We start from the raw sequence: 15,767 nt of genomic DNA, 5'->3' as shown, positions 1-15,767 counted from the left end.
GCCTCTGCTGGAACGAGGGTCCCACGGTACCGTCCATCGTCCGTCAGGATCCACACAGCAGGAGGTGCGCGGCGAGTGTTACCGCCTGAGCTCCGCCTCCTGTTAGATCCGCGGCGGCATTAGATTCTCATAGGAGGAGAACTCTATTGAGAACTGCGCATGAGAGGGATCTAGGTTGCGCGCTTCTTATGAGAATCCAATGTTAAAAGCAATGCGCTTGAATCATCCCGAAACCAACCTCCTCACCCCCCACCCTCCCCAACCGCCCCCCGCCCCGCCCCGCCACCCCTATCCGTGGAAAAAGTGTCTTCCATGAAACCGGTCCCTGGTGCCAAAAGGGTTGGCAATGACTGTACCAGAAGATTCCAGAGATGGAGGGTATTCGTGGAGCTAGCTAGATGAAGGGTGAGGAATTCCAGGAGAGTGCAGGCGTCTACAGGTGCCCACAGGAGCCCGTAGCAGCCCTGCAAGGCAGGTATTGAGGAGGATTTTCTTCACCTGAACCTGAGGATGAGAACTATTGCACAGGGTGACTTGAGGATCGTGGGTCAGACATGGAAAGCCCGCGACCAGCGCTCAAGAAGTGCACTCGCATTATCTCCAGTTTAAGGATGAGGAGAGGGGTTAGGCGCTTTGCCCCAGCTTCCACAGCCAGGAAGTGGCAGATGCAGGCCCAGCCCCGGCCCCGCCCTGCAGGTACCCCGAGGATCCCCCAGCCCGGGCAGGCCTTCCTCCTGCCTTCCTCCCTCCTCCCAGCCATGCTTTCCTGGCTCTGCCTCCTCACCCTCTCTGAAGACCCTCCACAGGCCAATAGCCTGCACAAGAACAGTCCCCAAAGCTTGGAGACAAGGCATGAGAGCCCGAATCCAAGGCTCTGCGAGATGAGGCTCAAAGCACCGGCAAGCTCTCCGAGGGGCACAGCTTAATCCCAGGCCGGGGAAAGGCATGGGGCTGGCACCGGAGGAAAGGGACATGGTTGTATGGAACTGGTGAGCTCTGGGTTTCAGAGACGGAATAAAAAAGGGTCCGCAGGCAAGAGGCTTGGAGACAGATGGACCTGTTGGGTGGGCCGTGGAGCTAAACTCCAGACTGGGGTGATGCCCATGAGAAACCCCAAGACCGTGAGTGCAATGTATAAAGCCAGGTGTGGAGCAAGGACAGTTAGCTGACTACAGGGAGTGTGGAAACACATGACTCACTTCCATACTTTCTGTGAGAGGACAGCCTTGAACCGAAAAAGCAGAGCAAAAGCAGGCGAGCATGGGCAGAAGGAGTCGGGAGGCCCTGCAGAAGTGACTCGGGAACTATTCATAGCACTCTAGGTAGGACGACCGAGAGAGAGACAGGGACCCCAACGCCAGAAATGACCATAGGTCTCAATTCATTTGCTTTTGTACTTTTAGATGGGGGATGGTAGATTCTGGAAACTATGGACTGGTGACCTGACAGGTGTCCCCTAGAGGCTTCTAAAACAAACTAGCAGCTACCGTGGAATGATTTCTGAACACCCGGAGAGAGGAGCTGCAAGTAGGAAGTGAGGAATCCTTAAGAACAAATGATGGGACCCAAATGTCCATCAATGATAGACTGGATAAAGAAAATGTGGCACATATACACCATGGAATACTATGCAGCCGTGAAAAAGGATGAGTGCATGTTCTTTGCAGGGACATGGATGAAGGTGGAAACCATCATTCTCAGCAAACTTACATAGGAACTGAAAACCAAACACCACACGTTCTCACTCATAAGTGAGAGTTGAACAATGAGAACACATGGTCACGGGGGAAACACCACACACCGGGGCCTGTCAGAGGGTGGGGGCTGGGGAGGGAGAGCATTAGGAGAAATACCTAATGTAGGTGACAGGTTAATGGGTGCAGCAAACCACCATGGCACGTGTATACCTATGTAACAAACCTATACATTCTGCACATATAACCCAGAACTTAAAGTATATATATAAAAGAACAAATGATGTGGAGCCGACCTCCTTCTCCTGTTGATAAGTCAACCAGCTTCCCGGGGGACAAGGGAAGCCTACGTGTGTGACAAGGTCTCTCATGACTGACCCACAAGATGACAGTAATGATGACCCCAGCCAGCTTCCAGGGACAGCTCGGTCGTCTCCTCACTCCTCACAATGCCTTCAGTTTCCCTCCTCTCCACCACTAAGCTACTCAAAAAGGCTGTCTACACAGATCATCTCCACCTTCTCACCTCTCACTCAGACTCGCACCTGCCCCACCTGACTTCTCTCTCCAGCTGCCACCAAACTGCTCTTCCAATTCTACACCTTCTCCTTGCAGCTGACCCAACCCGCCTTAGGGGCCCGATCTTCCAAAACCTCGGAACAGCAGCCACAGGGTTAACTTTCGGAGAGGGGTGGAATTGACCCTTAATCTCTTACCTTTAATTAACTTGAAAAAGTAATACCTGCATATCATTTAAACACTCAACCAGTACAAAAAGGCTGCCATTAATTGGCAGTTGCATGTATCCCTCTCCAGAGGCAGTCCTATGCACGTTCTTGTAGATTCTTGCAGAATTTTTGTTTGTTTGTTTTGAGACTGAGTCTTGCTCTATTACCCAGGCTGGAGTGCAGTGGCGCAATCTCGGCTCACTGCAATGTCTGCCTCCTGGGTTCAAGCAATTCTCACGCCTCAGCCTCTGGAGTAGCTGGGATCACAGGCCACTGCCACCACACTCAGCTAATTTTTGTATTTTTAGTAGAGATGGGTTTTCACCATGTTGGCCAGGCTGGTCTTGAACTCCTGACCTCAAATGATCCACCTGCCTTGGCGTCTCAAAGTGCTGGGATTATAGGCGTGAGCCACCGCGCCTGGCTGCAGAAATAATTATGTATGTATTTGCATCCATTTCCTTTTTTTGTCTTCTTTCCAAATGGGAGCATATGGATACAATTTTTTGTATATTGCTTCTTTCACTTCATTTATTCTGAAGATCACATTCCCTCTTTTCTCAAGTTGTCCCAGCCTGGTCTTCTGAGCAGCACACTGCTGGTTTGCTTTCTGTCTGCTAGGCTGCCCTTGGCCAGCAACTCCCTCCAGCTGGCTTGGAAAAGTCGGAGTCCCCCAAGTTCATCATTCAAGCCCTCTTTCTTCTTCCTTTAAACCTTTCCCCTAATCACGCCACCTACTCCCAAGGCCGTAAGTGCCACCCATATACATGGACAACCCCCACACAGCCTCCAACTAGAATCTTTTCCTCTGACTCCCAGCTGACACCTAGTTGCCACCTAGTAGTTGGCTGCCTGGCAATCATTCCCAAGTCAACATGACCAACACTAACTCCGTCTTCCCCCCAGATCTGGCTCCCCCTCCTTTCCCACACTGAGCAAGCACCTAGTCATGCAGACATGGCACCGTCGGCAGGTTCTGAATCTGTTCTCTTTGTTGGCTGCTGGCAGCTCTCCCCTGGACGGCTACGCCAGCCTCCTGTCTGGATCTCTCAATCTACTCCTGCTTCTTTTCAACCACGCCGCAGCGTACGATGCCCTAGTAGCTTTCAGAGTTGCCGTTTGGAAGCCTCACCCTGCCCTAGGAGGGTCCCACACCCCCTCTCACTCCCCTGCGCTCTGTCCAGGATCTGTCTCTCCATGGAGCCCTCCCTCCCAAATCCTCGCCCTGTTGCTCTGTCTCTTCCTTCACCTGCACCTTCAAGGTCACTCCCATACGAAGCCTTCCCACCCCTGGGACCAGTGAGACATTGAGCCTTACCTCTATAGTTCAATGTCTTTTCTTCTTGGAAACTCAAAAATGTTTTGAGTGGGACTGTGACTGTTTTCTTCACGACTTTGCTGTCTCAGCATCTAGCGACGTTCGGAAAAACTGACAGGATGAAAAAATGATTGCCATCCTTGAAGCCGCTTCCACCTTTTGCACATTAGACTCTCCCCTGCCCAGACCACCAGACTTCCTGGTGCGCAGAACACCACAATGGCTGAGGACTAGGGTTCTGGAGCCAGACTGCCCGGGTTTGAGCCCAAGCTCTGCCAACTTTCTGGCTTGGACAAGGTGCTCAGTATCTCCGGGCTTTTCTCTTTTGTAAAATGGCACAAATAATAGTACTTAATTCACAGAGGAGCAAAGGAAAGAGTTCCTAACTCAATGAGGGATTAAAAAAAATTACATTAAGTGTTTAGTGCTGCTTCCAGCATTTCTCCTCCTGTTCATTAATTCCTGGGCCATTTCAAGCTGGTCTTCCCCTTAGCTGTGATAACTGCCTTGTATTTTTTGTTTGTTTTGAGACGGAGTCTCGCTCTGTTGCCAGGCTGGAGTGCAGTGGTGTGATCTTGGCCCACTGCAACCTCCGCCTCCCGGGTTCAAGTGATTCTCCTGCCTCAGCCTCCCGAGTAGTTGGGATTACAGGCACGCATCACCATGCCTAGCTAATTTTTCTATTTTTAGTAGAGACGGGGTTTCACCTTGTTGGTCTCGATCTCCTGACCTCACGATGCACCTGCCTCAGCCTCCCAAAGTGCTGGGATTACAGGCTTGAGTCACTGCACCCGGCCTTGTTTTGTTTTTAGGACAAAAGTCATTTCCAGCTAGAGGTGGAAGTTTCTGAGACTGGGGATCCCGTCTGTTTGGTCTGCCACTCCATATTCCCAGACTCCAGGAGGAGTGGACTCAAGAAGTATTCCCTAATGGATTGAGGAGAGGTAAAGCCTAAAGTGGCTCAGGAAGCTAGCCCGAGTTCATTTTTCCAGGAATAATCCACAAGTGCAGAAATGAACGCTGATTTATTCAATTCTCTTGTTTAGATTTATGCAGCTTACCCACAGAAACCTTAGATTGTATCTTTATATCCTTCTGTTAAACCTAAGATGGTTACAAACTATAAAGCAATAACTTGTTAGTGAGGCATGAAGACTGAGATGCTAGGACAGAATTTAGCACTGAAACGATAAAAAACATTTTAAAGTAAGAGCTTGCCGGTTGCAGTGGCTCATGCCTATAATCCCAACATTTAGGGAGGCTGAAGTGGGAGCATCACTTGAGCCCAGGAGTTTGAGACCATCCTAGGCAATGTAGTGAGACCCCGTCTCTACAAAAAATTTTAGAAATTAGCCAGGCATAGTGGTGTAACACTGACTGTAGCCCCAGCTACTCAGGAGGCTGAGGTGGGAGGATCATTTGAGCCTGGGAAATCGAGGCTGTAGTGAGCCGTGATCACACCACTGTACTCCAGCCTGGGTGACAGAGCGAGACATTGTCTGAAAAATAAAAAATAAAAAATAAGAGCTCTTTTGTAGCCATTTAAAAAAATAGAAATTAGAAAACTTTCCATTTTGCATGTTTTTTTTTTTTTTTTTGAGAATCCTAGACTCTAGATCATGATCTCATTTCCTTTTGAAATTGGAAAATATTACTAAGCCTGGGTGTGAAAGCAAAAGCAAAGCTCAGAATCTAGGCCAGGTCTCTGACCCTCGAAGGGCTCTGAAGAGCAGGACACATCCAGGTGCCTGGTTCACATGGGCGCCATGCTGAGCTTCCTGCAATCCTGCAGACCCCTGTGAGAGGAACTTTTCACTCAAATTTGTAAAATAAAATTTCTCAGAAATATCTCAATGAAATAATAGAAAATAATGAAACTGGTAATTCAGAATAAAATGTGTGATTTCCAAGAAAACAATGATGATGATGATGATAATAAAATGCCTTGAATGATTGAAATCCTAGAAACAGAGAGAAAATCAACCTAGAAAACCTCCCAATTCTACCCTCCAGGGGTGCAATGACATCTATAATGGAAGACTATATGCTGCACTAGTGCTAAAACAGACTGTATCCAACTCAGCAGATTCTATACAAGCCATTTATTTGAAATGCCAACTATATGTAGGATAAAGTCAGTGTTACATGCTTATCAGTAACAGTAGAAAAATAGAAGCAGTGAAAACCTCTGTACAACTGTAATGGTACTCAAAAGAGAAATGTATCGTTTTACAATGCTTCACACAGGCGAATTCAAGTTTGGAGGTACCTAAATAAAAATACTATATATTTCTTTAAAAATCACTATGTACAATTGAAGCGTAAACAAGTTTTACAAAGTACTGGTTATGCAGGTTGTAGAAAACACTTGCATAGGACATGAAATCAGTTTAAGAAAAATTTCTGAGCCTTTAGCATTGAAGGCACTTGACTTTATACCAGTAACAGCACAACCACAAGAAATGCAGTGTTGTAGATGGTTTTCCACCGCTCTGAAGTACAGATGTGGTGCGTACACAGCAAGGAGAGTTCAGGAACCCTTCTCTCTCAGCCACCCCATCAAAGAGCAGGACTTGGTACCGCCTGCCCATGTAACCCAGATACAGTCACGTGTAGGTACAGATGATGAAGCTTCCAGAGCTTATCTGACCTCTTAGACAGAACTCACATAAACACACAAATACAAGAGGTTATTTTCAAGACACACACTTGCAAGTAATCTTTCTATAGAAATGGCCACAGCATTATAATATTCAGAATACAGAAGATTGACAGTCTGAGGATTTTCTAGAGGAAAAAAAAAAAATCAAAGGACTTGCCAATAGGATAACTACATAACAGATATGACAATCTACAGGACAAAAAGACATGTCACCAAATATTGTTCATACAACAGCGTTAATGGAAAACAGTAAAACACCTTTTAGCAGTGTGCATGTTAAGTCTTTTAGTAAGATTATCTGTAATGAGGTTTGAAAGTAAATCACTTAGTAGACAAAGTAAACTACCGCAGAACCAGGAATAGCACCCATCACTGCTGCTTTAATAGTCACTCCAGAAAGCTGAAAGTCAACCGAACAATGAAAAAAAGTCAAAGAAGCATTTCCCTTTGAATTCAGTCCTAAAAATATGAATGCCTTATAATTAATTTCAAAATAAGTATCTTACAAGTGTTTCATGAAACATTTTTTTTTCTAAATTCAGCATTATGAAAATATATATTTTGCCGGGTAGTTACTGAGAAATGTCAGTCCTTTCAACTCTAGCGAATGATGCATGGAGGTCGGCTTTAAGCCCCACTGCCGCTGGCGCGTGCTTCCAATTTGCCTTCTGCATCGGCACCTTAACGCAGATATACAAGGACTAAGCTCATTGCTAGAATGGCAACAACAAACCAAAACAAAAATCCAATGAAAGATGGCAGGTATAATAAAGTTTCTGAGGAAGCAAAAACAAGAATTAGGTAAGGCTTCATAAAGAATTCTATAAGAAGACTGAAATGTCAAGAATTCACTGAAAAGTCTCAAAGCCTAACGGGTTATTGCAGTGTCAGGCTAGCTGAGGTCTAGGGACATGTTCCCAGAAATAAAGCTGAAGGGGGCATGTGAGAACGGGCGTGGAAAACTTAAACAACTATGTTTCAAATACTTTTTGCCTTTCATGCTGCTGTTTTTTTCCTTAGGAGCCACGGGTTGACTCTGAACTTAAAATTATTCATAAAAATCACAAAACTAAAACAATAACATAAGAAAAAAGACTAACAGCATCTTTAAGAAACTTGAATGTCCCCTCTTGGCTCTGGCATGTAAACGGTAGTTCTCTAACCTCAACACACAGCGGGCACTGGAAGTGGTGATTGTCCAAACGGCCTGATTGTCCACAATCTCAAAAGGAGATCTGGTATTTTTGTGATTTGGTTCTCACTAAATTCCTACACCAAGTAAAACGCCAGTTCCCATGGCCTAAATTTTATTTTATACATATATATGCTTTTTTCTGAGAGCAACCTTACTTAGACTTCACATTTATCTTAGTACAGCATTAAAAAAGATTTAATAGATGGGTTCAAAAGCCAGAGGCACGTAGCTCTTCAACTTACCCTAGTAACCATATTTCACAAGATACATTAAAAGTCCACTAACACCTCATCTAACACACACAAAACCCACACCTGTTAACCTTCTGCAAGTCACACCAGTCCGCAATCCCACAGATTAAAGCAAGTTTTCCCTTTATACACATAGTTTTAGCCAGGTAAGCTGCTGTATGATTAAAAGCAAACTTTATAAACTAAATAATCTTAGGAATAGTGGCCATTTACTTTTATAATTATATTTCAGGGACATGAGAGAATAGTTCATAAATTTTCAGAAAAATGAATGTGTGGGATCAACATCTCTGGTCTAACATTTGGAGAAAAAAAAAAAAAGGGTCAGGGATGAGTTTTTTCTCCCCATCCAAATTAGGCCTACTGAGTTTTACTTGCGGTACCGGCGCAGTACATGAACATGTCAACATACATATGTGGTAGAAACACACATCAAGGAATATGATGGCATTCGCTTTTGTTTCTGAAGACAGACAGAGGCTGGGCTTCAAAAGACACCGTCTTCTATTATGAGTCAAATTTCTTACAAATGAGAACAGAGGCCTATGTTTTTCTCTTTAAAAAAGGAGCCTCGAATGCGATGCACAGCCGACCTGCAGATTAGTGTTGACTCTGGGAGCTCGGGAGCTTGCACCAGCAGCGTCACCGAGTGCACCCGCACAGCAGCTAACCAGTCAGGCAGCAGAACGAGCGGTGGCAGTTTGCCGGTGTGTGCAGACACACGACATGTTTCCCATCTTGGAGACTATCTACTGTTCGGGTTTTTCTAAAATGTCAGATTATTCCTGAGTGTATATCCACAGGGTAAAGGAGGAAAAGACCGTAAGAGAAACTATAGTTTTGGGAGAAATCAGAGTTGTTGACACCCAATAGAAAACCTATTTACTTCAAAGTGCATGTAATTCATTTATCCGGTAGCTCGTAGAGGCTTCCTAGCCCTGCATAGTTTTCGAGTGAGTGTGAGTGATTCATGGTTTTTTTATATATATACATACACAGAAAAAAGGCTCCCAAATATCCTGCAGAAGAAGGAATGTTTGGAAAGCCTCTTTTCTTCTAAGTGCTACGGCTGTGTGTTTATGTGTTTGTAAAAATACAAAGTAAATGCTCAAATAATGTTGAAGTGATTTAAAAACTCAAATACTAATATATTTACATTGGAGAGTAAGAAAAAAACAGTCCTTAGCTCACACATTGCCCTTCCAAGGGAGAGGATCCGCAAAGACCCCATGTGCTCAGTGGTTTAGTAAATGCCAAACCAGCGTCCCCGTGGAGTTCAAGTAGGACATGTAGTGTTTAACTGAAAACATTTTTTTTTCCTTTTTTCTGTTGGTGAGAAAGCATTACGCATTACCCAACACCAAAATTTAGACATACTTTGAAAATCGTTGAAAAGAAAACATACGTTTACAAACACCAAATAACATCCATGAGACTGAAGCCCTTTTGTTTTCTTCCCATAGAGAGTAAGACAATTAAAGGCAGCAAGCAGTCAGTTCCCCCATCGCAGCTGGAGAGTTGACGCTCAGAACCAGAAATTCTGTCAGTGTGCCCTTTAAGTTACTTCTCTATTTCCACTGCCTTTTTTTTTTTTTTCTTTTTTTGGAGACAGGGTCTCATTGTTGCCCAGGCAGGAGCACAGTGGTGCAATCTTGGCTCACTGCAGTCTTCAACCTCCCAGGCTCAAGCGATCCTCCCACCTCAGCCCCCCAAGTAGTTGGGACTACAGGCGTGCACCACCATGCCCGGCTAGTGTTTTGTTGTTTTTTTTTTTTTTTTATGGAAATGGAGTTTCGCCATGTTGCCCAGGCTGGTCTTGAACTCCTGAGCTCCAGTGATCTGCCCGCCTCGGCCTCCCAAAGTGCCGATCACAGGTGTGAGTCACTGTGCACGGTCTCCACTGCTTTCTAATTCCAAGGGATGCGATCTCCTTGGAGCCTCATTTGGTGACTCTAATCCTTATGACCAGAATGTGCAGGGATTCTGACTGCATCCACACTGGAAATATAACAGCTTTAGCCTGGGCACAGAAGGCTTTTCTCCTTCCTGTTCTTTCCTGAACCAGCAGACTTCAGGACCCTGACTGGACTCCCGCTGGAGGAATGAAGCCCAGCTCCTAGGACTTATTAAAAAAAAGGACATTAGATTTATGGAGGCTGAGCGGGAAGATCTCGGAACTGAAACAATTACTGAAAAGAGAGGAGCATTCTGACGTGCTGTTCTTTGGAATTTCTATAATTAAAAAATAAACACAACTATTCCGTAAGAAAATACATCTTAGTGTGCAATCCAATGCACATGGATTGGTAGATGAAAGGTAAAATGCAAAAAAGTATGAAAATACAGTCCTTTAAATGTGGCAATAAAGTTTAACATACTGATATAAAATCAATACAGAGAAAATAAATGTACAAGTGCAAAAAAATTCCATCATTTGTAAAGAGAAATAAAAAGTGCCAGCCTGCTTGTTCTTAAAAATGCTTCCCGACATAATTGTTCAAACACAAATCAGACAGATGCAACATTTAAAAAAAAAAAAACAAACCTTCTTAGCATGCTGTGTCTAATAAACACATATATACACAAAAACTACAACAAAATCATGTGAAACGGAGTTATCAGCTGGCATTGATAAACTGGTCTGTAAGTTGTTGGGTTACATCATAAAATGGGATGTTTCACATCTCAGGCACAGACGACTTGGAGGTTGCTCTCAGAGGGCAGACTTTTTGTAGAGGAAGTCCGGCTTGCTTGGTGATCTCCTTCCTCTGCTTATGGAATCTTCCCTTTCCAAATCTGTATTTCTCTGAGCTCCATGGCCCAGGGATTCACTGTCTGCCAGTCTTCTACTGGATCTCTCTTCGGGAGCTTCAGAGCTACACGCAGAAAGTGAAGGTCTGTTAGAAGTCAGCCCAAAAGTCAAGTCAGTTTCTACTGCGGTTCGTCCCCTGACATGGGCTGGACCGGTACTAGCATTTTCTGGGGCTGCCAAAGGAAAGTCTGACCGCTGGGGAGGTTGCTCAACGACGTCCAGGTGTATTGGCTCATTCTTTTGTCTGTGTAGATGCCCATCAGGGGAAAGTGGATATTCTCTCCTAGCTTCTTCCTGTTTTTTAGGAGACGTCTGGCCAGGTAGGTAGGCTGACTTTAAGCCACTTGGTGATGCCTTATTGTGGCTGTACAAATCGGGACCAAAATATCCACCTTGCGAAGGGGAAGGGGTGCGTCTGCTGGGAGCAGGAGTAGAAGGTCTGCAAGCAGCATTTGAGAAGTCATAGAAATCCGGATATTCCTGTGGATTTTCTCTGGAGTCTGTTTTTTGCTCTAGTGTGTGTTTTTTCCGAGAAGTGTGTGTATGTCTCTGTGAAATACATGACAGATGCTGGGGAGGCCCTGGTCCTGCTTCAGAAACTGACTGGCTTAATTCTGTGTCTACAGCAAGCTCTGGAAGCCTCCTGTCCTTGAGTGACAGTGTGGACACACCCACTGCGATGTCGGGCATCAGATCGTTCAGCACAGGTTGTGTTCGCTGCAGACAGAGACAAAAATGGTGGGAGGGTTAAAAAAAAGGACCCATCCTCTGTAAAAATGATGTTCACTGATTTTGTTTCCCAATTATAAAAGTAACACATACTGATTTTTTTTTTTTTTTTGAGATGGAATCTCACTCTGTCGCCCAGGCTGGATGCAGTGGTACGATCTCAGCTCACTGCAACCTCCACCTCCCGGGTTCAAGCGATTCTCCTGCCTCAGCCTCCTGAGTAGCTGGGATTACAGGTGCATGCCACCATGCCCAGCTCATTTTTTGTATTTTTAGTGGACACGGGTTTCACCGTGTTAGCCAGGATGGTCTCGATCTTCTGACCTCGTGATCTGCTCGCCTTGGCGTCCTAAAGTGCTGCGATTACAGATGTGAGCCACCGCTCCTGGCTGAATTTTTAAGAATTATAAAAATATAGAAAGCTATAAAGGCAAAAAAAATCATTCCAACCTTTTGAACAGAGATACCACTGTTAGCATTTTGAGGTCTTTTTTTCTCCTTTGCATGTATATTAATTTTAATGAAATTTAGTACATATATAATCTGTCACTAAATCTTCGAGATCACCATTTTAAGTTAGTATGTCACGTTCTACTGCATCAATGAACCATGACTTAATTTAATCATTCTGCTACTATTGGACATTAGGTTGTTTACAATTTTTCATTATTACAGTTAAGACTGTAATGAACATACAAATAAATTACCTTTAAAGGGAGTTTTATTTAAAATATAAAGTAGTAGAATTTTGTAATTGTAGAACTGAGGGCCTGGGCCAACAGGACAGGAATCTGGCTTACCAAACATGGCCAGCCTTTGACATTCTGGGACGGGGGAAGCAGAGAGGGGAGGTAGAGAGGTCTAAGAAGCTGAGAAAGGCTTTCTGTGCTAACAGTTCTCCGGCAAACGTGGTGAACCTTCCTGAAACCCATCGGACTTTCTGTCACAGTGTGGCACACACCAATCCCACAAAGTGACATGGTAGAGGAAGGGCAAGGATTCTCTGTATGCCCAGGCAAAGCGGCATGACAGGAAGCAGAGTGACTATGGTGGGCAGACTAGGCTGATTTTCCAGAAAAAGGCTAAAACTACAAAGATTGTGCCGAAACTTCAGTGCACTGAGCTCAACTGCAGATCTAAGAGGATGCTGGCTATTAAGAGATGCAAGCATGTTGAACCAGGGGAAGATAAGACAAAGGGACAATTGATCCAGTTGTAAGCATCATCTTTTGTTTCACGGTGAAGATAATAAAATCTTGAGGTTGGCCGGGCACAGTGACTCACGCCTGTAATCTCAGCACTTTCGGAGGCCAAGGTGGGCAGATCATGAAGTCAGGAGTTCGAGACCAGCCTGACCAACATGGTGAAACCCTGTCTCTACTAAAAATACAAAAATTAGCTGGGTGTGGTGGTGCACGCCTATAATCCCAGCCACTCAGGAGGATCACTTGAACCTGGGAGGCGGAGCTTGCAGTGAGCCGAGATCGCACCACTGCACTCCAGCCTGGGCAACAGAGTGAGAATCCGTCTCAATAAATAAATAAATAAATAAAATAAAATAAAATAAAAATAAAAAATAAAATCTTGAGGTTATGTTAAAAAGTTGAGAAAGGATCATAATTTGACTCAAGCTTCCAATAAGCCATATTTTAATGAAGTTTCCCTGAACTAACAGGTGAATCTTTTCTTCTAACTTGCTACTGATAGCACATGACTAAGTAGGAAGACTTAAAAACCTTTTTTTTTTTTTTTTTTTGAGACAGTCTCACTCTGTTATCCAGGCTGCAGGACAGTGGTGTGACCGTAGCTCACTGCAGCCTCAACAACCTCCCAGGCTCAAGTGATCGTCCCAACTCAGCTCCATGAGTAGCTGGGGCTGCAGGCATGTGCTACCACATCTAGCTAATTTATCTGTTTATTTGGTAGAGTCAGGGTCTCACTATGTTTCCTAGGCTGGTTCTGAACCTCTGGGCTCAAGTGATCCTCCCACTTCAGCCTCCTGAAGTGTTGGGATTACAGGTGTGAGTCATGGCACCTGGCCAAAAAAAAAAAAAAAAAAAAAGAAAAGAAAAATCACTATGTTTTTCAAGTGTATTATATAAAACCTCTAATACAGGGTAAAATCAAGCAAAGAATCCTCTATCAATTTACTAGCCACTAGCCCTGGCTACTACGATTCTGAGTGAAGTGGGGGCTCTGCTGATGAGCTTCAGAGGCAGAGGCACGCCTGAGGCCTCATTTTCTGCTCATCTTCTGAATGGGGAGTTTTTGCCACATTATTCCTGATGGTATACTGTACTTAAGTAGGTATAAGTAGCTCTTGCTTCTTGTCCCATTAAAGCATGTGGTAGAATAGTGGATTTTACAGAATAGTAGAAGTCAGGGACAAATTGTAGACCTGTGCTTGAACAGAACGTGAAACTGGTATATTCCTTTATGCTGCTCAGTAACCCCATATTCCTTCCTAATCCTGCCAAATGAGCAAAAAGATAAGAAGATACTCAACTCCTCCATCCACACCTCTTGGTCTCTCTCCTCCTGTCTTTTCTCATTCAAGTACACTGGTGTTTTTCCCTCTTTTCCATACCCCTCAAGTCTATGCCTGCCATTTGTCAGCAATACTTCTGGGCACTGCTGAGTCCCAGTGGGCCTCTTGGGGCCAAGAAAATTGCTTCTAAGAGTCCATAAACGGAATATGAAGCAAGTTACTGAAGTGCTGACTTACCACTTGCTTCTCAGATGCTGCTCCTGCTGCTGCCGCTGCTGCTGCTGTTGCTGTTGAGGTGGTGGTGGCGGCAGCAGCAGCCACCGTCTGTCTGCCCAGTCCTGCAGTGCTGGTACAATCAGGTGGTGCAGCTTTCACACTCGGCAAGTAGACTGGGGGAGGGCCAGCTTTAGGAGCTGTTCTGGAGTGGAACAGCGAATGATTACAGGGATAAGAAAATGAACGTGAAGGGTGCTGACTGGGAGGTCTTTGTTTCCAGCCTGCTTTGAGTTGGTTATGGATTGGGGTAGCTGGGGGGTGGTAGGGAGGTGGTGGAGGGGGCAAGGGTGGATGGAAGGCCACAAAAGAGTCCAGATCTGTAAACATGGTTTCTGCAGGAGGGGTGCTGTTTACGCGACATCTCCCAGGTTGCCTCATTGTCAAGAGTGGACTTTCATCCCCAAAACGTTCATCAGGAAAGAATTTGTGAGGATTCTAAGAAAGATAAAAAAAAAAACCAACAAAAAACAAAAATGGACATCTATTAGCAGATTTCATAAACAGAAATGTATAGGCGGAGAGAATTAAGTGAGGTACCTAAGAAAACCACAGTCAGCAAGAATAAAAGGCACAATTTATTTTTCTAGGCCAGAAGCCCAAGAAAAAAAATCACCTTAGTTAGAGCACAAAGGCACAGAGTGCAGCCTAGGACACAGCCATGAAAGAAAGCTGCTTGATCGAATGCTCCACAAGCAGGTCACTCATCTCAGATTATGTGATAATGCAAAAACCGGTAATAAAACCAAACTCTAATATGTCTTTGCTAAGAGATTAACATTAAATGCCAAAGGAAGAAAGGAATACAACTGAGGATGTTCTAGAAACTTTCTGACCAAACATCTATGCCTTCTCTGTCTGAAATAAAAACTACAAAATACTATTCGTTACCCATTATACATGACTAAGTTTGACCAGTATTTTGGTAAACATAAAAGAATATGTCATGCAATTTAAGATATCAAATTCAGACACAATTCAGAATGGCAAAGGGAAAAGGAATGAGTAGAAAACCAGACTATATATTTTAAGGAGAAAAACTGTAGCAAAAAATGAAAATCAACAACCTAAACAAGAACCTAAAAATGTTCAGTAGAAAATTAGGACAGCAGGGGAAAAAAGAAGAAAAAGAACCTAAAAATGGTTTGCTGACTTGCTGAAGAACCCTATGCCATGTTTATTCATTCGTTCGTTCGTTCGTTCATTCATTCATTCAATCACTTATTTTTTCGAGACAGGGTCATTCATTCATTCACTCACTTATTTTTTTGAGACAGGGTCTCATTCCGTCGCCCAGGCTGGAGTGCAGGGGTGCAATCATGGCTCACTGCAGCCCTGACCTTTTGGGCTCAAGTGATCCTCCCACCTAATCCTCCCAAGGAACCGGGACTACTGCGCATACCACTATGCCTGGGTAATTTATTGTATTTTTTGTAGAGATAGGGTTTTGCTGTATAGCCCAGGCTAGTCTTTAAACTCTTGAGCTCAAGCGATTCGCCCGCCTGGGCCTCCCAAAGTGCTGGGATTATAGCCATTGTGTCCAGCCTATCCTTTTTTGTTTGTTTGTTTTTGAGACGTGGGCTTGCTCTGTCACCCAGACTGGAGTGCAGTGGTGCA

The 15,767-nt window shown here is 44.4% G+C and overlaps 1 protein-coding gene across 2 annotated transcripts in view; it reads right to left on the bottom strand.

Moving 5' to 3' along the window:
* Window positions 1-5,312: 5,312 nt before the first annotated feature.
* Window positions 5,313-15,767, bottom strand: part of LOC105467664 (BTB domain containing 7) — a 104,695-nt gene continuing 94,240 nt past the window's right edge. For both annotated transcript variants that reach the window (XM_071099679.1, XM_071099680.1), the window contains exons 10-11: window positions 14,115-14,588; window positions 5,313-11,377 (exon numbers count right to left, since the gene is read on the bottom strand). In XM_071099679.1, coding sequence (XP_070955780.1) covers window positions 10,562-11,377; window positions 14,115-14,588 — 1,290 coding nt within the window. In that variant the 3' untranslated portion in view covers window positions 5,313-10,561. The remainder of the gene's footprint in view (window positions 11,378-14,114; window positions 14,589-15,767) is intronic.

This window comes from Macaca nemestrina, chromosome 7, assembly GCF_043159975.1.
Source record: "Macaca nemestrina isolate mMacNem1 chromosome 7, mMacNem.hap1, whole genome shotgun sequence".
Taxonomy (NCBI): Eukaryota; Metazoa; Chordata; class Mammalia; order Primates; family Cercopithecidae; genus Macaca; species Macaca nemestrina.
This window is presented reverse-complemented; position numbering and strand designations above follow the sequence as displayed.